The sequence below is a fragment of the Lepisosteus platostomus genome, chromosome 19, assembly GCF_059453375.1.
Source record: "Lepisosteus platostomus isolate fLepPlt1 chromosome 19, fLepPlt1.hap1, whole genome shotgun sequence".
In the NCBI taxonomy this organism is placed as follows: Eukaryota; Metazoa; Chordata; class Actinopteri; order Semionotiformes; family Lepisosteidae; genus Lepisosteus; species Lepisosteus platostomus.
In genome coordinates this window covers 19,185,868-19,206,179 of record NC_142629.1, presented here as the reverse complement: position 1 = coordinate 19,206,179, position 20,312 = coordinate 19,185,868, and the positions used below count along the sequence as shown (strand labels likewise).

Below are 20,312 nucleotides of genomic sequence, written 5' to 3'. Positions count from 1 at the left end.
GGAAAAAAAGGTGGAAAGGATGAAGAGTGAAGCGAGCAGGATTAGGAAGGGAGAAAAGGGAAGGGAAAAGGGGAGACAAACTGGCCAATGTCTGGAAGGCTTGATGACCTCAGATGAACTGAGAGCACAGCGCAGACAGCTCGGTGGTGGCGCTTATTTTCAGTCGAGGACCAAGGTTGAAGAAGTGAGAAAACAACTCCAGTTCTGGATTGTAGGAGAAGGAAACAAAAAAACTTTGATAAAGCAAAGTCCCAAGTGCTAGAAAAGATGCACACAGCGCAGTGTGCAGCCAGAGAATGTACTTGTGTAGAGAATCGAAGGTGTGGGATTAGGATCTGACCTTCTCTCACACTTCTGTTTAAACAAACAGCATACAGGACAGGCACAGATCAGGATAAGGGGTATAAGAAGTTAAAAGACACTGAATATCCCTTTGAACCAGATCTGCCAAGATGCCACTTGAACTGTGCAGCAGGGAAAGAAGTAAACTGGTTAGAGACGACACCGTGAAGCCAACCGTGACTTTGAAAGAGCTACAAAGTGCAATGGATGAAATGGGAGAAAATGTCCATGAGTCAGCAATATCCCAGTCAGTCCACAAAGTTGTCCTGTGTGACCAAGTGGTAAGCAGGAAAAAAAATACTAAAAAAAAGCCAACAAAGCATTAACCTGATACTGCAAACAAAAGCTTTGTAATCAGATGAGACAAAATTGTTTTTTTCTCCTGAACTGTGCCTTCTTACAACTCAATATCTCAGTTTTTTCGAAAGCTACTATCTTCATAGTTGAATATTTGTTTGAAATTCACTACCTTACAGGCATATTAGTAACTATTCTGAAAAAAATGCAATTCGTTATTATGGCACACAGACAGAGGCCACCCAAACTACTTGCCAAAGTGATTTTGTGGCCCAGCAGAATTCTAGGTTTGCCACATCAAAGGAAGAGAATACTTATACAATTAGGTTGGGATTTTTCTTAGCAGTTTTTTGTTGACATTTACCTTCTTTCAATTATAAGTGTTCTGTTTGAACATAAAAGTTTTGCTTAAAAATATTCACTTAAAAAAAATGTGTACACATCATTTGTAATTCCACAAAACGCCATGGGAAGGTGGTGAATACTTTTGCACAGCACTTTTATTGAACACAAAAAACACATTTTGTATAGTTCTCGTTCTTTCTCGTATGTTTATGATTGTTATTTATTGCATCAATTAAAACAAAATTACAGCTGCAGCATAATTTTTGTATTACCTATCGAATATTGTTTGGGTGTGGTACATCTTATTTTTATTAATATTGACTCGGATTTTCACTGGAAGTAATGAGAACGTAACTTAGACATCCATGCCTCGATGCCCCATTTTAATCATGGGCACGGTTATGAACTTTCTAGAACTACAATATTATCTTTTCAAAGTGTATGAATTTCACTTCAATGACATTGGATCGGTCAAAGTCATATTGCTGAAGTAACAAAAATGAGAAATAAAATATTAAATTGAATGTTGAACGAAAGAAATGATCCTATCTGTGCCAGAAAACCATCTGAAGAAACCGTGGTGTCTACAGACAAGTTTAACTAGGGGCTTAGTTAAAAGTTAAAATATTGTAGTAAACTTCCTAACTGTTTTACAGACTTAACATATTTACATATAAAGTAACATATTTATGAAAATGTAAATATCATACGTATAATATTAGAAGGATAAAAGCTTTTTGTTGTGTGTTTCTAAAAAAACGTTCTTTAATGACAGTAAACTCCAATGTTTATATTTAAATATTTAAAAGGTTTCGAATATTTTCTTGTAACTATAAATTAAATCCTGAAAACAGACGCATGAAACATTTACCACAATTAGCGTTGCTACAGTAACCTGGTACTCGAAAACAGTCTACAGAAATGGGTCAAGAAAAATCTAAGTAGACTCGTACACTTTCCATTAAAATATCCTCTTACGCAGATAATTTGTGCCTACTGTACGTACTGTATAAACAAGATGCAAGTTCACCAGCTTTGGTCTTGTGCTCTAGAATGTTATACAATATAAACCTACTGTACATTCTCGTGGGTCTTACCAGTAGATGAGAGACAGTCCATCAAAACGCTCAAGCTCCCTGCCTGGAGATTTCAAATAGGACATTGCACCCGGAGAAAATACGAGAGGTTTCAATATACTTAGCAGTCGCCGCCTCCGTTTCAAAGTTATTTGTTTTTTTAAAATAACAAACCGCTGAAAAACTGCATTACTTCATTTTCTTCTGGCGTCTTAGGTACATTCCATGTTCAGCTGAGTAAGTAACTGTCAGCACTCATTCAACATCAAGTTAATGATGTGGAGATTTCAGGCCGGGAATGAGACTCAGCTACCCCTGTTTCTAATCTGTCAGACACGTGATTCTGCGCTGTCCTGACCGTCTGTTCAATAAAAGAAGAGCCTTGCTCCAGCAGCGCCCGCATTGCTTTTACCTCCTACAATAGGTGTCAGTTTTGATTTTTCAAAGGTTGAAATGGGGTGAGTGCTTTGCTGCCTGGACTGCTGAAGAAGCGGATGTCACAAGATACATAATTTCCATTCATAAACCACACAGAAGTTCACGCCACTCTGTAGACAGACTCAAGTGAAATGGCTGGTATATTCAGTTAGGTAACTGTAACCTTTTGTATTATAAATCACCCTGCTACCAAGGCTTAATTTCTTTCTCTTGCAAAACAATATAAAAGAAACAATGTCTTGTTTTGCAGTTTATTTGTTTGAGGACATTATACTGTAGGTTGTACATAACTCCCTGTTGTTTGGGATGAAGTGTTATGCAGTGCCTTACAAAAGTATTCAGACCCTCCTTTCCACTCTTTCGCTGTACACTTTTTAAATTTAAACATTGTTTTACCCGCCTAAATGCTCAAAATGAAAAAAAAAATTAAAGATAAGTTACAGTAAGTGCAGTAAGTCAGCAAAAACTAAAGAGAAAAATCTAAAATATGTCGATTGCAAACTGTATGGACTGTATTCAGACCTGTGGACAGTCACAAGTCTTTTGGGATAAGTAGCAAATTCGCACATACAGTATTTGCCCATTCTTATTGGTAGGTTTGCTCGAATGCTCTCAGGTTTCTCGGAGGCCAGTCATTGACTGCACTTTTCAAGTCTCCCACTCTCTCATGATGACTTTAGGATCCATAGATCAATAGGATTCAAATCAGGACTCTGTCTCAGCTGCTCAATGACATTTTCTTCCTTATTTCCTATGCCACTCCAGTGCTTGCTTTGACCTCGCTCTGTGGATCATTGTCCTCTTGAAAGGTGTGCTCTCGCCCCAGCTTGATAGGTCTGAAGCAGGGAGACCAGAATGTTCCCATCAGTATTGACCGCCTTCTCGGTCTCTGCAGAACTATAACACGATTGACAGCAGGGATGGTGTTGGTTGAGTGACATACTGTACTATGTTGGTTAAAACCAGATGTAAAAACATTGAAAGTTCCAATGTTGTCCTGTCTGTCAGGCGGTGACAGAACAACACTGGAACATTGGAAGGAGTTACTTGAGTTATTCATATTCTTATAATGGCCAATGTTTTGGTCAGTAGTGGGTGTGTTGTTTTTTCTTCTGTGCCTGCTTCCCTCTCCTTGTAGAGGAACCTCTGGCCTTGTAGCACATACAACACAGCTGACCAGAACCATCACAGATTGAGTGACACTGTTTTTCTAGATACCTGTCCATCACCACAGTGAGGAGACCTATTTATGCCTGGGGCTGCTGAGCAGGCTGGAACTGGACCTGGAGCAGAAGGAAATAGAGGAAAGGCAAAGGAGAAGGAAGGAGGGACAGTGTTGCTGTTACTATTTGTTATGGCCCATTTCGTAATGTACCCTCTACATTGTCTACATTGTCTAGGCAGTGTGTGGGTGCCTTTCACTTAATGATCCACTTCACCATGCACAGGGAGATAGTCGGGGTTTAGAGTCGACTGTTTGGCTCTTTAAGGTAATTTTGTGTACCTATATTAATGTAGGTTTGCTACAGCAGAAGGTTTGAATACTTATAAAATCAAGACTTTTCCATTTTTCTTTTAAATGACTTATTTGGTTGTAGAGCTTGATCTCTGTATGTGAAAGGTTAAGCTCTATGCATGCTGGAAAGAAAAAACCCACACCTGATGTGTGGAATGTTTGCAGAAAGGGAATGTGACAGTTCCAGCACCTGGAAAGTATAAACTACATTTTGTGTTAGTGTTACAAATATTTTAGAACCATACAGGATATATCTGCTTTTAATTTTGAGATGAAATATATGCCCAATTGTCCTCCTCCTAAACACAAATTTTATCGGAAGGTTGTTCTGATGTATAAAGCCCTAAGAAGTGCTTGTGTTCAGAGCACATTTTTGTTGTGCTCTCCAGAGAAGCCCATTCATTAAATAATCTCATTTCAAAACTCCACTGAACTGATCTGTGACGTCTTGCAACCCTACATACTTCTTTATTTTTATCTTGAATGCGTTGCAAATATTAGTTTCTATTTCAAACTGCAAGACTGCAGGCTTAAAAGCAACACAATGTGAGAACTGAAAGTTTTTGCAAAACTCTTAATTTGTTTTTGGAGATGTGCTGGACAACGTACAGTATGAAGACAAAGGAAACTCTGGACCTCAGGTTCCAACCACTTAGTTGAAGAATCATATTTTAGATTGGAAATCTAAATAATCTAAATCTTAATTTCTCTGTCATGTGCAAAGAACATTTCTATTCTTAATGTTGCTCCAATGGCAGCCCATCTGATGCAGTACAGCTAAGCTCCTGTGCCTGGTGCTCAGCATAATAACTTGCTTAAACATCAGGAAAGCTTGTGGCTTGACCCTTCTAATCTTCAGTCTAGTCACAAATAATTTGAGTACTTCCTGGAAATGAGCATTTTACTGTGTTCATATAAAAGAAACAAGAAGTATTGTATGTATTGTAGGCAGCACAGTCACACCCTGGGTGACAATAGAGGGTTAATTTGCATTTCCAACAAATGATTCATATAGTGCAGTAACGTAAATAGGACAAAAGATCTTTTTCTGATATTCACTGCTTTGGAACAGTAATTGGTGTACATAATCCAGTTTAGTTTTTAAAAAGAAACTTTAGAAATGTTCTGATTCTTATTGTTGAAAAGTAATTGACAATGGATTGTGCAGCAGCTCACACAGGACAAGTGAGGAGCGCAGGTCCTGTGGTCGAGGTGGGCCTGTCTGAGCGCACTCTGGCAGAGGACTGCCGGGGGTGGGCAGGCTCGAGACAGCCAGATTATCCTTGTCTCGCTTGGCAACAGGAGTGCTTTTACTAAGCGGGTGCCTTGGAGCTTAAAGTATTTTCATTTAGAGCTGCCTCCCTCCTCAATCAAAACTACCTGTCCTGCTGGAAGTTTTGGATCTGCAGAAAGAAACGCAGCAGGTGGATCTGTAAAGTGCGTTTCAGGTGAAATCAGAAATAGCTGCCACTTCCAGTTTAAACATCCTTTCAATCCAACCAAACTAACATGGTTTTTATTTCTCAAATTGTGATACAGTATATAGCAGAAAGACATCAGATGCACTCATCTTTCTTCCAGATGTGTTACTTATTGAAGTGTAAACTGGGTAATGAATTAAGAACACTGAAATATTTTGTTACTTTTATTGCTTTCCGACATAAAACAATAGACTGTTAATCTTTTAAATCCAAAAGATCCATCTCTGTCTTGACATATTTAAATAGTTTATTTTATCTTGGTTTTAAAATTCAAGAGAAAATTGCAAATTCACTTGTTTTATTTGTGTTTTCTTTTGTTATACTGACCTCTGGTGGAACTTTGTGGGGCTCCAAGTTCTTCATTTTACTATTGCAAATAAACTTCACATCTTCTGGCATTCCAAATATCGCAGTAGAATATATGATTCATGATGCGTTTGGAATCCAGAAGACGTACTTACAAATCTCACGATCAAGATCATATAGATCTTATCATATAGATCTTATAGTTACCAGATCATAAGACACGATGCTTAAGAGTACGTCCAAATTTTTCCGATTTTTTAACTGACCTAGAAAATAAAACTAAATGTAAGTTGCTCAGCAGTTCCTAAAGTAACCTATTTGATGAGTGATCTCTTCATGAGAGTAATCTGAACCGTATATAAAAAACCCTCTTGACTGACAGACATGGGTGAGGAGGAATTGGTGGAGTGCAGTGAGAGTGGAACTGCAGGAACAAACACCCTGCATTGTTGAAGCAGGCCATGGAAATGAAGATATGCTGATGGATTATCCTACACTGGGGAGTGTTCAAAAGCACATCTCTCCCAAGTAGAACTGGCTCTGTCTGGTTGAGTAGGAAGCACACATTCCAGTAACTCCACCCACACTGTGAGCACTGTACCCAGCTGGCCAGCAGAGCAGTCAAAGACGCTTTTGGTAAAATCGTTCATGATAAGCACCAAAACAAGAAACCCAGTGTTTTAGGTGAAAATCACAGTTGCATGCTTAAATATGTTAATGTTTAATTTCTGATGTCTAATTTAAATGTAAAAATTGTATTCCTTTGCTGGTTATTATCTGGGCATCATTTTCTAATCAATTACCAATTTTATGCTAAAAAAATGTATGCTAAAATTATTTCTCCATGCTGTTCTTTTAATTTTAGCTTCAGTGGATTTTCTAATATCGATGGTCACCAACTACACAAATATACAAGCTTATGAACTCTTAGCTTCATAAAACTTTCTACATGCTAAATGCAGGTATTAGTGTTTTGGCCTGAGGTGTTATACTGTAGCTTGATGGCGTGGGCTGGGTAACACCCTAGTGCATTAACTATCCAAGCACTGAAGGATATGTCAGGGAGGAAATATTTTTACAGTGCCCTCTTCTGGCAAGAAGATATGATTCACCTACGTAATGTCACCTACCCTCCCCCCTCCTGAGACAGAAATAGTGGCACTGGATCATGTTAGAAAATCGATTATTAATCCTTTCATATCTGCTTGCTGGTAAAAGGATACAGCGGGCAGTATCAAAGCCTCCAGCCTCTGGTTTCTTTATCAACAGTCATGGAGCCCTGTCACCTGTGATGATGGTGCCCTCCACAAGACCTTTGCTCTCTTCTCTTAGGGCAGGAGCTCGGAGTTCCAAATCTAATCCAGCCCTTCCCTTCCCTCAGTGACCCTTCAATGATCTAATAATCCGCCGAAGATGACAGAGCTCTGAAAAGCAAAGTTTAGAAGATACAAACTTAAGTAGAATGTAGTACTGTAAGAGAAGCATTTTTATAGGGCATGCTTTTAGAAATCAGTTTGTTTTATAAAAGCACTAAAGCTAGAGTTAACCATTTCCATTTTGTGTTCTCCTTATTATTTTTCAGTGCCAGGACTAAAAATCCGCTTTCCAACACGTTTTAAACATTTCACAATTCTGTATGAAATGTCATGGTGGCTTATTACACACACCAAAGACGCTCTCGAAGTGGCCATGAGACCTATGAATATTCAAAGGCTGTAGCGTGGAAAGTCAGGAAATTGGAAACAGGTTTTTTCAGTTCTATGAATGTCAAGGCTGGAGGCTAATGACTAGAAAACATGTTTTAACAGCTATCCAAAGAAATAAAAGTCTTGCTTATACCATGCTTTCACAGGCATACATTTACAGAAGGATTAGAAATTATATTACATTAATAGCCCCAATGCTACAAAATGGTGCTCCAAGTGACTGAGATTAATAACATACCAAAATATAGTTTATAGACAGAAAAGCTGACAGTTGCACTACAGCGGATTAAAAATGCTTACTGTCTTTTCATTGCAAAGTCATGAGCTTAGAGAGATCAACTGTGGCCAAGGCACATAGTATACGACTAGTTACAAATGTACAGAGTGATGCTATCGTTTTTGTAATGTCTAATATTTTTTGAAGGATTACGATCTCTATCAAATACTCGCAGCCAGTTCAAAATCATCATTCTTATTTTAATCTAAAAGGTCCCTTACAATTCTAATTATCTGGACCTTGCTCTGGGAAAATGCTATGACATGAACTTAAACTGAATGTCATTTCAAGGGAATATACGGAGAGGAAACACAGCTCTTGAGTCTATGCTTCAGAATGAAATAGATGTCCAGTCATTAGTGCCAAAAAATATTCGCTCCTTTGGTTAACCCCATTGGTGCGATGAAGTATGTATATAAATATATAGATATTACAATCTGACATCTCCAAATAATGGAGAAGAACTTTTCTTTTGCTCCCAGTGCTGCTGTATTACATGAAACCTGTTTTTAGACATACTAAGATGAAAAAGGAGCTAAGAATTAATTCTGTATTAATTGGTATTCTCAGGCAGCCCTGCCTAGTCTGAAGGTCTTCTTTTTATAGCTTTTATCTCCTACAATGCTCAGTTTTCAGACGTTCATGAACTGCAGGCGTTCCCTGCTAACCTAATCCACTATTGTTTATCTGTTGTGTAATCAGGCATGGCACACAGAGATGCCCTTCCCTCTGCAGTTTCGATGGAAGATCCAGTTGCCTTGCTCAGCTTTTCATGACATTAACTATAAAATGAGTGAAATATGGCTGATGACATATTCCATTGTCCTCGAAACCTTCACAGAGGTGCTAAAAAAAATCAGTCTGTATAAAAAGAGCACAGTTGCCTTTTGGGCATACCCATTCAAGAGTGACTCAATAGTGAGATCTTATCAAGCAATAACAATAACATATAGTTACTTGGTTGAATTATTTTAGAAAACTTGATATTTTGTTTATTTAGCGGTGAAAAGTAGTCACAGAACTACTCTGGCATTTTTTGTCACTGCCTTCATGGACTCTGTAAAGTGAGGTGAGAATGAATTTGTAGAAACCACCTCCTCCTTTCTGTGTTGGAATGCGTGGCATGGAGTTATAGGGGGTTCGCCTCTGTGTTCAGTGAATCATCCTTGTTGTGGTCGCTGCCTGCTGAGTGGGAGACAGACGTGGGGGTGTGGCTGTGGGCAGGAGAGATCAAGAGGAGCAGGTTCAAGCATTCCTCTCCCATAGTTCACTGGGGCGGGTGAACAGGTCTCACAGCAGCCCCACTAACAGGTGCGTCACTCATAGTGCACAAGGCAGAGCAGAGCAGAAAAAAATAGACACCAATTTTATCATTTTAAGAATGTTTTTACACTTTTTCCCCATTTACCAATAACAGGTAAAGAGATAATACACAATTTCAAAGAAATGTTTTTGTCACATATGGTTTTCATTGTGGATGCAACCCCATTATGCATATAATTTTATTATCTTTGAGGATAGTGTAACAGTTTTGGTCCATTCGAACAGTGACATTGTTTTGAAATGGTTTTAGCAGATGAAGTTCCTTTTTCTTACAGAGATGTAATAACAGAGGGCTTGGATGATGAAATATCAATAAATTCTGTTAAATCTTTACATGATTGCAACAGAACAGCAGATTCATTTTTATGTGGCAAAGGGGCCTCTCTGTCTTGTTTTGTTTTTTCACATTGCTGTGCCTCTTTCCATCCAGCCTGGTGAAAATCTGCCAATTTCATCTACCATGGGGTTGATTCTAACCAGTAAAGCTGTATGTATGGCTCTCTGCTCCCTGCTCTAGGCTGAAGGAGAGGAGATCCATAGCTATCTTTAGAGGGTGCTACGTGGGTTCTCTCAAGTAAGAAAATATTGAAAGGTTTTGAAAATTAAAATTTGAAGACGATGCATCAAGGTAGTGGAGGAAACTCATTTGAAGCTTCGGCTGAATGAAAAGTTGTGGGGTTGGCTGAGAGATTCTAGGGATGGTGATTTGCCCAATCAGCGTGATTAATCTGTTAAGTCTCCATTATGTCTCCATGTGATAGAGGAACCACATTCTAGATAGAGGAACCCACTCAGTCCTCCTGTCTGCATTCCTTGCAAGTAGACCTCACTGTCAAAGCTGCTCTGTATTGCTGGGGGGGAACGTCCTGCCGGATTCTTCCCGTGGACCTGGGGTGTTCATGTCTTCAGCTGCTTCTACTGAAAGAGCAGCCCAGCCACCCGAGCGAGTCATGCCTCGGAGAGTGTAGTATAGGAACCAGAACATGAACATGAGCTCCAGACGTTTTTCCCACATAGGACTGCTTTAAAGAATCGACTCGCATCCAATGTCAGACTTTAGATGTCATTTCTATTCATTTAAACTTCACACAAATGTTTGATTTTGTGCTCCCACTTCATGCATTGCCATCTCAATGCCATGCATTGAGAAAATAATGTGAAAAAAATCATAAAAATCCTGAAAAGAGATACCTTCTCCCCTGTACTGACAATTCAATGTATTTTTGCCCTTTTAAATGTTGCTATTTAATGTTTCCTTCTATACCATTAACACACTATGAAAAGGCATTCATTTACATATTTTAAAATATCTTGTCTGCCTACTGTGTTCATTTAAAGTCAATCATCTAGTGACTTGACTGCAGGTAAAATCAGTAGAACTGGTTAATGTTTTTAGTGTTGTTGTATCATTACACTTAGACGTTAATATTCAGAGATTACTTCAAAAATACTCAACAACTAGATAATAAACTTGGCAATCGGTTCTTTCAACATTCTGAACAAATAATTTTCATTCCAAGTTTTTTATATCCAATGTTGTACATACCAACTTGCAAAACCCTTCTTTGGCAGACATTTGAGATTATTTTGGCACATGTTGTCTTCTGTCATGTCTTGTTTTACGTTGTAAAGCAGGTTGTACTGGAGGGAAACGAATGCTCTCAGACTATATCCAAGCCTGTAAAGTCTGACACAGCCGACCTGTGACAAACGTGTGTGCTCCACACAGACTCTGTCCAACTGTCATTCTCTATCCAAACAAGAAAGGAACAGGAACGTTTGGAATGAAGAGCCTGTTAAAAATGAACATCCCCAGAAGCTGCATCGAACAATTCACACTTATCCCCACAGTAGCTCATTGCTCACTAATTTCAGATTCGTTGTCGTATATTCCATCCATGAACAGAAATATAATCATTCTGGATTTTGAAAACAAAAGTTTAAACCATACATCCCACATACCTTAATCTGACACTGTTGACAGGTACTTTTACAAATACAATAACATCACAAAAAGGTCTTATTTGGACATCTAATTTCAACTGGTGTTTCCAGACACAGTAACAAAGGTTTCACCTGCCTCTGTTCTAGAAATCACTGTCTGGGCCTTGGTTTCAGCATCCTGTGACATGAAAGGATGAGGGGATCCCACCCCCACCCCTCTTCCTGTCCGCTAACAATCTTCCTCGACTCTGCGGGGCTGCCTCCCAGACAGCAAATTACTGGGCTCCAGCAATGTGGCATTTTTATAATGAGCACATGTCCCCCTATCATTACAGCCTGCTGCAATATACGTTTCTTCATTCGGAAGTGTAACAGTTCTGACTGCAAGCCATGTATGTTTGTTTTTTTTATTTAAGTTATTCTCTCCAAATTTCTGAAAACTGCCATTTTCTGTCACATTGGCTTCATGTCACATTTTGTCCCTGAGCTCACAGGCGCTGTGAGTAATAGATTCCTGGATCACCAGATTACTTTCTTTACTACCATCGAATGGCAAGTCACACTCAAAACCTGTTTCTTGTTAAGCATTAATCGAGTTTGAGTTGGAGTCACCATGGTGTATCGTACACCTGTGCCTGGTGAATTTAGTAAAGTGCATTTTCACGTATTTAATATAAAAATCAAAATATACCATTATCTGATATGTGCGCATACTTCTACATAACGTTGGGAAACAAACAGGTCGATTTGGGGAGCTGCATCACTGTGCAAACTGCAGAGAAGCAAGAAGAGCTCACCTCTCACCTGACATCAAGTCTTAAAATACAGATTCCCATTTTAAAATGTTAAAAAAAAATTACATCATGTATAGGTTTAGGAGTCAAAGCCAAAATTGGTCATTATATTAGTTTTTGGGTAATATTACATATTCCTGCATGGAACGTGATAATCAGAAGGCGATATCTACAAACAACAAAAAGTCCTCCGTAGGTGACATCATACACTGCGATGTGAAAGTACATGTGTCTTTTTTTTAATCTCACAGTGCTGTTATGTGACAGGTTTGCAGTGTTTCAAGGGCAATTTCAAAGGCAGTTTTCTTAACCCTCTTTTCTAACTACCTGCAATCTTAGTTTGAGAACAGCCATGCTTTCCCTACTGTTAGTAGCGCAAAAAAAACGTTTTATGCTACAGCCAGAAGCAAGATGCAGCTTAGAATCAGCATTAAGGCCATCCAAATCCAATGGAATGATTTTTAGTTTTAAAAAAGAATAACTTTGTTCACATTATAAGCTATGATTTCATAAATTACTGTATAACGCAGTGTTTTGAATAATGCTAGTGGGACACAACAAGAAAAACATTAAACAGCCTGAGAACAACCTTAATTAGTGCATGATCAAGTCCTCAAGGATAACTATGGGACAGAATGTAGTTAATCAAAGCTGTGAAAATTGTAAAAAAAAATTAATTCATATTAGAATTTTTCTGGGCTGGAAAGTTCTGCTCTCCATTTAATGGACTATAGTGGAATTTAGTGCACAGCATAGTTTCATGTGTAAATATCTGGGATGTTTGTGGAGCACTGCTCACCTGCTAGGCACAGGAAGGTCTTGAAAAGGTGCCTGAGGCTTGTCACATTGGGTCCCGTAATGCACGTTAGCTGTATACTGTGGCAAAAAACAAGTATGCCAAGTATGTTTAGCAAAAGCATGGGCACTCCCATTTTCCACACCATTGTCTACAACCCTAATAAAAAACGAAACAAGGTCAAAATAGTCAAGAACACCTGCTTCCCTTCACAGTATTTTCACCTAATGATCAGGTGCACTGTGTTGGAAGAAAACAAAGATGGATTGAAGAAGGTTTTGGTTATCTACTCGGTCTTGTTTTCAGAAATCTGTAGAGCAAATCAATATATTTAACGTAAATGGACTGTTTCTCAGTAGTAGTGATGATATGGAACCCTTACTCCACCCCATGAAGAAAAAACAAGTCATGTGTCAAACACATTGCACCACAGTGAAAAACAATGGGTACAAAAGTATTGGCTTAATGAACTTAACTCATGCTGGAGCTTAATGAACATGTACAGTATATATTAACTTAATAGATTATAGCTTTTAATGCAATTTGAAATTCACTTTCTATTGTTATTATTTTTATACATGGAACCCCCAGTTAATTTTCTATTTGTGCTCTTTTCCTCCAATTTGGAAGTGGCAATTTAGTCAAGGGAATCTATATCATTTATTGTCGTTACATGTTCATTGTGTTCTCACTAGCTACCATGAATTAACTGTACCATTAGCTAAATTAATTACATGTGCCACTTGACTAATGTCAATTATAACTTTTTGTTGCTCCACCATTTAGGAGCAGTTTACTGGCCTGTGGAAAGACATTAACTCATGTTAATAACTGTATCAAATTGAAATATATCTGAAATAAAAAAAAAGTAAAAATACACCACAGGTAAATATGAGAAACAAAAGCTTAATAAGACAATGTTTTGAATTTCATAATGGCCTACTGTACAGTAATGCTGACAACAGACACGTGTCAGTTTGGGAAAGGTTTACTGAGGACTGTGTAAATTAATTTCTTCGGTTCTGGGGGTAGACAGCATGGTGGTGCAGTGGTTATTGCTGTCACACAGCGCAATTCCTGGGTGAAGTTGTTCACGTGGGTTTTCTCCGGGCGCTCCAGTTCCTTCCCAGACTCCAGCCATGTACTGGCAGCTTAACAGGGCTGCTGAAAGACCGGCCCTGGTGTGTGCGCGTGCGTGTTTGCGTCACTGTCAGCCCTGTGAAGGACAGGCGTCCCATCCAGGGTGTGTCCTGCCTTGCGCCCGCTGCCAGCCAGGATGGGCTCCGGCTGCCTCACAACCCCGAAACGGAACAACTGGAATTGGAATTCCAGCAACAAAAGCTTTGAAGGGGGTGAATGACCAGCGGTGAAGAACCTAGTGAACTCGAAATGAACAGTGAGTCACGAACCAGAGGACGCAGCTGTTCTCTCTTTGGACCAAGAGGCACCAAGAGGCAGTTGTATAGTACAAGTATAGAACGGCCTACTCAGCCATGTTGTTGCAACCTGTACCTTGGCTTCCTTCAAAGAAGTAATGGATCAGATCTAACCTTAGATCTAACTGGGCGAAAGGAGCTGAACCGTCTCCTCTGCTTTTGGACTATAATATTGTATTATCTCATATACAGTATATGTTCACAGAGAACAAAATTGCTTCAAATTTTATTAAGCCACAGTGGATCTTACACTATTATCCTTTAATGAATTACTTTCTTGGCGATGTACATTAGCTGCCAATTAAAAGTTGAAGAATGTGACCAAGTCGCAGTTTTCTCCTCTCATAGAAGTGAATGTAGTACAGTACATGCTCCAGGTGTGACCCCAGCCACTCCCTGCTGTCAGCATTGCAGCCATTCTTCATCTGAGCAGGAGCTCTGGCTTCTCAAGCAGCGAGCAGTGAGAGCTGGCGCACCGTCAGCTCTCAGACAGTGTAACAGATTACTAGGGATTAAAACACAACTTTTTATTCATGATACAGTACCTACAACATATAAACCTTGAAAAGGCGTTCTTTTATCAATTTTCGTTGGATACATCCTTCAGGAAATTAAATAAATCCACTCTCCTCAATGCTTTAAGCATGAATGCTTTCTTTGTTCTGAGGAATTAGTGAGGAATCAGTCCCTCCATCAATTTTGCGACTGCTTTATCCAGTCTAGGGTTGCAGGGAATCTGGAAGATATTCCAGCTAGGAACGGGCGCAAGGCAGGATATATCCCAGGTGGGATGCCAGTCCATTTCACGACACACTCGCACCAGGGGCAATATTCCCAGAAGCACATTAACCTATTAGTATGTCTTTGGAGTGTGAGGAAATTCAGGCAAACCCAGAGAGAACATACAAACACCATGCAGTTAGCACAACAGGAATTGAATTCAGGGCCCATTACTGCTCAGAGGCAGAAATGCCAACTGCTGTACCTCTGTGCTTGCACAAGATTGTATTAACCAACAGGGAGTTTGTTAATCTCCCAACAGTGGCAGAAATAGAGTTAACAGAGAAAGTGAGAGTTAATAAAAATTCTTATTCTGTGATTAAGGAAAATAACATTCTAAGGTTGAAGAGGCAGTGCAATTCAGCCTTGAAGATACTGATACCTAGATTTAAACTACGTAGTAGCAGTACATATAAACTGCTATACCACTCCCCCACCTGTCTATCATACAGCTGGGGAATGTGAAAAATGATGCTCATTCATTCCTTGTCTCTGCCCCATTATTTTTAATCAGATTTTAGAAAAATGTCACGTTACTAGTTATAAATGAAGTCAAGACATTCCATTCATGGTTTTTCAAGTGAATCTTACCGATCCAACGCAGCTTTTAATTAAATGTAAACATACTTTATGATTAGGACAATTAGTTTCTGGCTATTACTTCTTGACAGATTTTTTATTTCAAGCTGTCTGAAACCTAACACTTACAGTGCTATGGACACGACCCATAAGACAGTAGTCTGTCTGCTATTCAAGATGGAACTGGTCTTTCAAATTCATTAGGCAAATCTTTGCAGCAACTTACTGATAGCAGGTTAGAGGACTCTACACTAAGCTTAGCTCTACTATTCTGCTCTTTCGACACATCTGTGCAACATAGCTTCGATTTTCTCTGAATGGCTTTAATTTACATTTGCAGAAAATCCATTTTCCCAGAACACTAGGGCCAGTTTTTCCAGAAACCAATTAACATTATGTCTTTGGACTGTTGGGAGAAAATGGAAGTTGCAGAGAAAATCCACTCAAACATGGGGAGAACATGCAAACTCCACGCAGACAGACCCCAGGAATTGGACCCAGGGTCCCAGTGCTGTGCAATGTGCCTCCCTGTCAGCTGACGTGTGGTCTACAGAACAATGCCAGCAGAAGTCAAGAAAGAGATTTTTAATTTTTAGCAAAACAAAAAAAAACTTGCAAAATTAATGACACTGCTTGATAACTTAATCATCACATAAGTCGACTTGTTCCAAACAATATACCAACAAATAGCAAGAAACTCCACCCTTATATTTTACCTTCTGGTATTCAGGCAAACAGAATGATTGGCAAAAGGACTAAAACCTTGTCATACACATCCACACACTAACACTGTGGATTCCTAGGCACCGGCTCAACACTGGTTGCAGCAATTTGATATTGCAAGTTCGCTGTATAAGAATTCCAATGAATTACTAGGAGAGAGTTAAACTATTGCACAATATTTTTCCACATTAGGTCCACTGCCATAAACACATGATTTTCACAAACAACCTCAAGACTGCTCTAGAGGCATGAAAGCTTCTTCAAATCATTGCTGAATTTCTTATGTGATTAAGTCTCTCCAGAAATTTGAACTGCAGTCCGTCTGCATGTACCCCAAACAAAAGCCAAAATAAGTCAACTTACAAAGAGTCATGAACTAAGGCCCATGGTTAGTTAGCCAAGAATTCTTTGTATCAGTGGTGTTTCTCCCAGGAATACCAGGCAATACTTATTTCCTGGTTGAAACGTGTATTGCATTTACAACATCAATTAATGAGAAAGTCTAGATTAAAGATATTGTTGAGCAGTGTAAGTTGCACCGAGCAGTATGACTGAACAGAAAACAGTATGTTGTGCTTTTCCTATTGTCATGCAAGTACAAAAACAACTTTTACTACAGTAAATTACTGTACTAGAAGATTTAATATCCTTTTCTCTGCTGTTAAACCTAATTGTACTGTATGTACCTATTTTGTACCATGATAAGGCAGGTAGTTTCTAATATTCCAGAACAGGATATTTTGTTATCATAGCAACTTGTGTTACTTCTTGGTGTTGTTCAAAGTATTCAAATACCCCAGGTAACAGGATAGAAGGGCACATAAGTGTAGAGGTTTTGGCACACATTTTATTCCTGATGTGTGGGTGTAGGAGTTGTGCTGAAGTTTGTTGCCTGAGCCCATGATCCAACTACATACACTACACAGGTGAGCAAACAGCTTAACTCCAAGGCCTAAACGTAACTCCAGTCTAAATCAAAACGTTCATCGACCCGCCAGAAACAATACTTCATAAGAACGTTTTTGCCTGCTTGAGGCTCCTTGATTTTAGTCAATGTAAATGTCATGAGGCAACTTACGGTTGGTGGGTGGAGCAAGTTTTCATTTAGTCCAAGTCCTTTCAAATACTTATTTGGGAACTTCCAATATACTTTCTCAGCCCTCAAACCAATCTGGCAGCAGCAGTTATTGTGTGTTCTACAGTCCGTGAAGTCACTTGAGTTAGCCAAGTGTTAACAGATGGATTAAAAGATGAAACACCTTCTCACTTTCTCCCCCCTCCCCTGTTTATTTCAGAAATCTATCTTCTCTCTGTGAGATGTAATTAATTTTTTTCTGCTTATCCTAACTGTGCTGGGGAAATCATTTCTCAATGTACTGCACCAGGATTCCCCTAATCTCATTACCGGCAAGATTTTGGAATAATTAATGTACAAAATTTCATACAGTTTCTGTCACTGATGCCCTTGAAAAATGCTTTCAATAGGAGTTAGAGGCTTAGGTACAGAGCAAGAAGTGGTGATGTGTTTCTAAAACACACATACATATGACAAGGAAAAGGAATTTTTAATAAGAACAGAACTGAATTGTTTCTGCATTATTATTTTTTTCTATCTCAGCCTAGTGAGGGGTAGCGCTTTTAATTTTTGCTCTTATTACTACCAAGAAAAACATGTTACATCTCCGAATTCATGGAATTAGCATTAAAGGATAATGAGATTTGTGTCCTTATATCACTGAATTAGAAAACATAATAAACACATTAATTCATACAGCATGTTGTTAAACCTTAATTATTTTATTGCTTCCCCAGTTAGTGTTTCAGCAGTTGGGTAAGAGCCTAATAAAGGTGAGCGAGAGGAGATATGCAGAGTGTACTGAGCTGAGGGAGTGGCAGCCCAGGCCCAGCAGTACTGCGAGGAATGAGCCAGGGAGGTGCCCCAGGTGTGTAGATGGGGGTGGGAGGGGTGTGAGAGAGATACAGTTTGGGAAGGCCCATGTGTGAGACTTATATACTGTACGTAGGCGAGGAGACGTGTGAGAGATTAGGATCTGTCCTTCCTTCTGAATTTCTATTCAAACTTATGTTACAATTCCTTTTATTACTTTAAAGAAGTCTTGTGTTTGATTTATCTCTTAACAGCCAGAGACTTACAGAAGTTAATTGTACATTTATCAGGCACACAAAACACCTTTGCTAATAATTAATCCCCGCTGTTTTTAAAGTAAAAGTTCTTGGTAGATGAATTATTTCACATCTGTCCTCCCTGGAGTTTACATAAATTGAGCACTATGCAAACCTGACCTTGTTTCCTGAGGAAAGATCAAGCTTCACGCCAAAGAATTAGAGACATGCTTTGTTTCGGTTTTCACATTAAGGGCCTACAGAGTGATTTTGATTATTTAATTACATTTGTTTTGTAGAGCACCCTTCACAACAAGTTATCCCTGTGCATGTTTTTACAGTTACTTTCATGGTCTGTATTTAGAGGGTTACACAATGCAATAAGTCAAAAGGAACGTTATTGAGCCAGTGAAGTACTCTTATTATGAGTAAAGTAAAAGCCATTAGTAGTGACATAAATAAAACATGTAATTCCTAATAACAAACAGAATTATCAGGTTAATACTGTATTTAAATCTTTCTGATAATAAATATTCCTGCTCCTGAATATATGCAAAGTTATCCATTCATTTTGACATTTTCCTCATTAAAAAGCATTCTACAGTCCTGATAAAATATAATCACAGTGACCTTTCACACATGCTTGTTATTTGTATTAATAACAGTAGTCATATAATACAACATAAAGTGTAAAACAACACCAGCTCATTAAACATTTAATTCAAAACTATAATGAATTAAGTCCTTTGTACTTGAACATGTGGTCTATTCAGAATAAACACCTTACAAAGCACCTTTCAATGCAAAACTTGGGATCTACTAGCAGTGTTGACTTAGTAAGTCAACTTACTTTTCTAGTAAAAAGACAAGATTTATCACGTTTTCAACTTCCTAATGACAATACCAGACAATACTAGAGTTTAGACCAACAACCAATTGAAACAGACATTTAATGGGGAAAAAAAAAGGAAAGAATTTCTGTATCTTTACAATCCATGTCATAGGATTCACATTACGTACGTCTGCCCATTACTGCTGTGATAATTCTGCACTGTTTTGGGAAAGGTACCAGGAACAGACCAGGTAAAGTTTCCTCTGCTAGAGGCGTGGTCAGCATTTTGACTCTTCCAAAAGGAATGCTGTTTAACCACTCCTACCACTTTAAAGCCAAGCTCTTTGTTTAAAAGTAGGTGTGTGCACATGTGAGGTTTTATAAACAATACCATGGCTGTCAATATCCAAGTGGGATAGCGTCTAGCACTTTGCATACGTGCATGTGAAATGAAAAGAATACAGGCACTCATACACATGATGCGCAAGTAAATAAGCAGCATGAATCACTCATTTGATTTTGATTGAAATGAACTCCATATGTGTGGGGGCCTATGTGAATGGATTCAGATGTTTTCTGTTCACTTGTTTTGTGACTCATACAGAAAACATCAAATGAAAAAAACTGGGAACATTGGCTTCATTATGGGAACATGTTTACTGCAGTTTGAATAAACAGTACTTGTGGAAAATTGTCGGGATTAGAGGGGTCTGAGATGCACTAAACCCACATTGAAACATTTACCATGGTATGACATGGCATCCCCATGGTCTGCTGCAGTAAAGAACAGTGCAAGGCATTTTGAAACTACAGAAGAGCACAAATGTGCAGAGTGGGGCATAATTGTTCTTTTGGAGCATTTAGAGGCTTTAGAGAGAGACAGGGTGGGAGAGTTCAAATGAATGACTTATGATACATTTTACCCAGCAGGTCTTTAAGAGTGTGTGACTGCTGGGGGGTGGTTTGAGCCCGTGCAAGTGATAAGCACTGTAAAATTGTTCCAAACATGTCACTGTAAAATATGTAAAAAAATCCCCTTCAGTCTGAGCTTATTGCAATCTCCTGGGGCATTTATACAGTCCAAGAGTACAACTAAATGGACTTCTGTTTCATGGACAAAACTTCTGTGTTTGTTTGCAAAGTTTTATGTGTTATTGTTATTAACATATTAATACGTGGAAATGAAATTTGCACTAA

The 20,312-nt window shown here is 38.7% G+C and overlaps 1 protein-coding gene across 2 annotated transcripts in view; it reads right to left on the bottom strand.

The window, feature by feature from the left end:
• LOC148645355 (syntaxin-binding protein 4) overlaps nt 1-2,430 on the bottom strand; it is a 44,159-nt gene extending 41,729 nt beyond the window's left edge. The window contains exon 1 of one of the 2 annotated variants that reach the window (XM_088612589.1): nt 2,082-2,430. In XM_088612589.1, coding sequence (XP_088468715.1) covers nt 2,082-2,146 — 65 coding nt within the window. In that variant the 5' untranslated portion in view covers nt 2,147-2,430. The remainder of the gene's footprint in view (nt 1-2,081) is intronic. The other variant, XM_088612590.1, reaches the window with a different exon arrangement.
• Between the last annotated feature and the right edge of the window lie 17,882 nt (nt 2,431-20,312).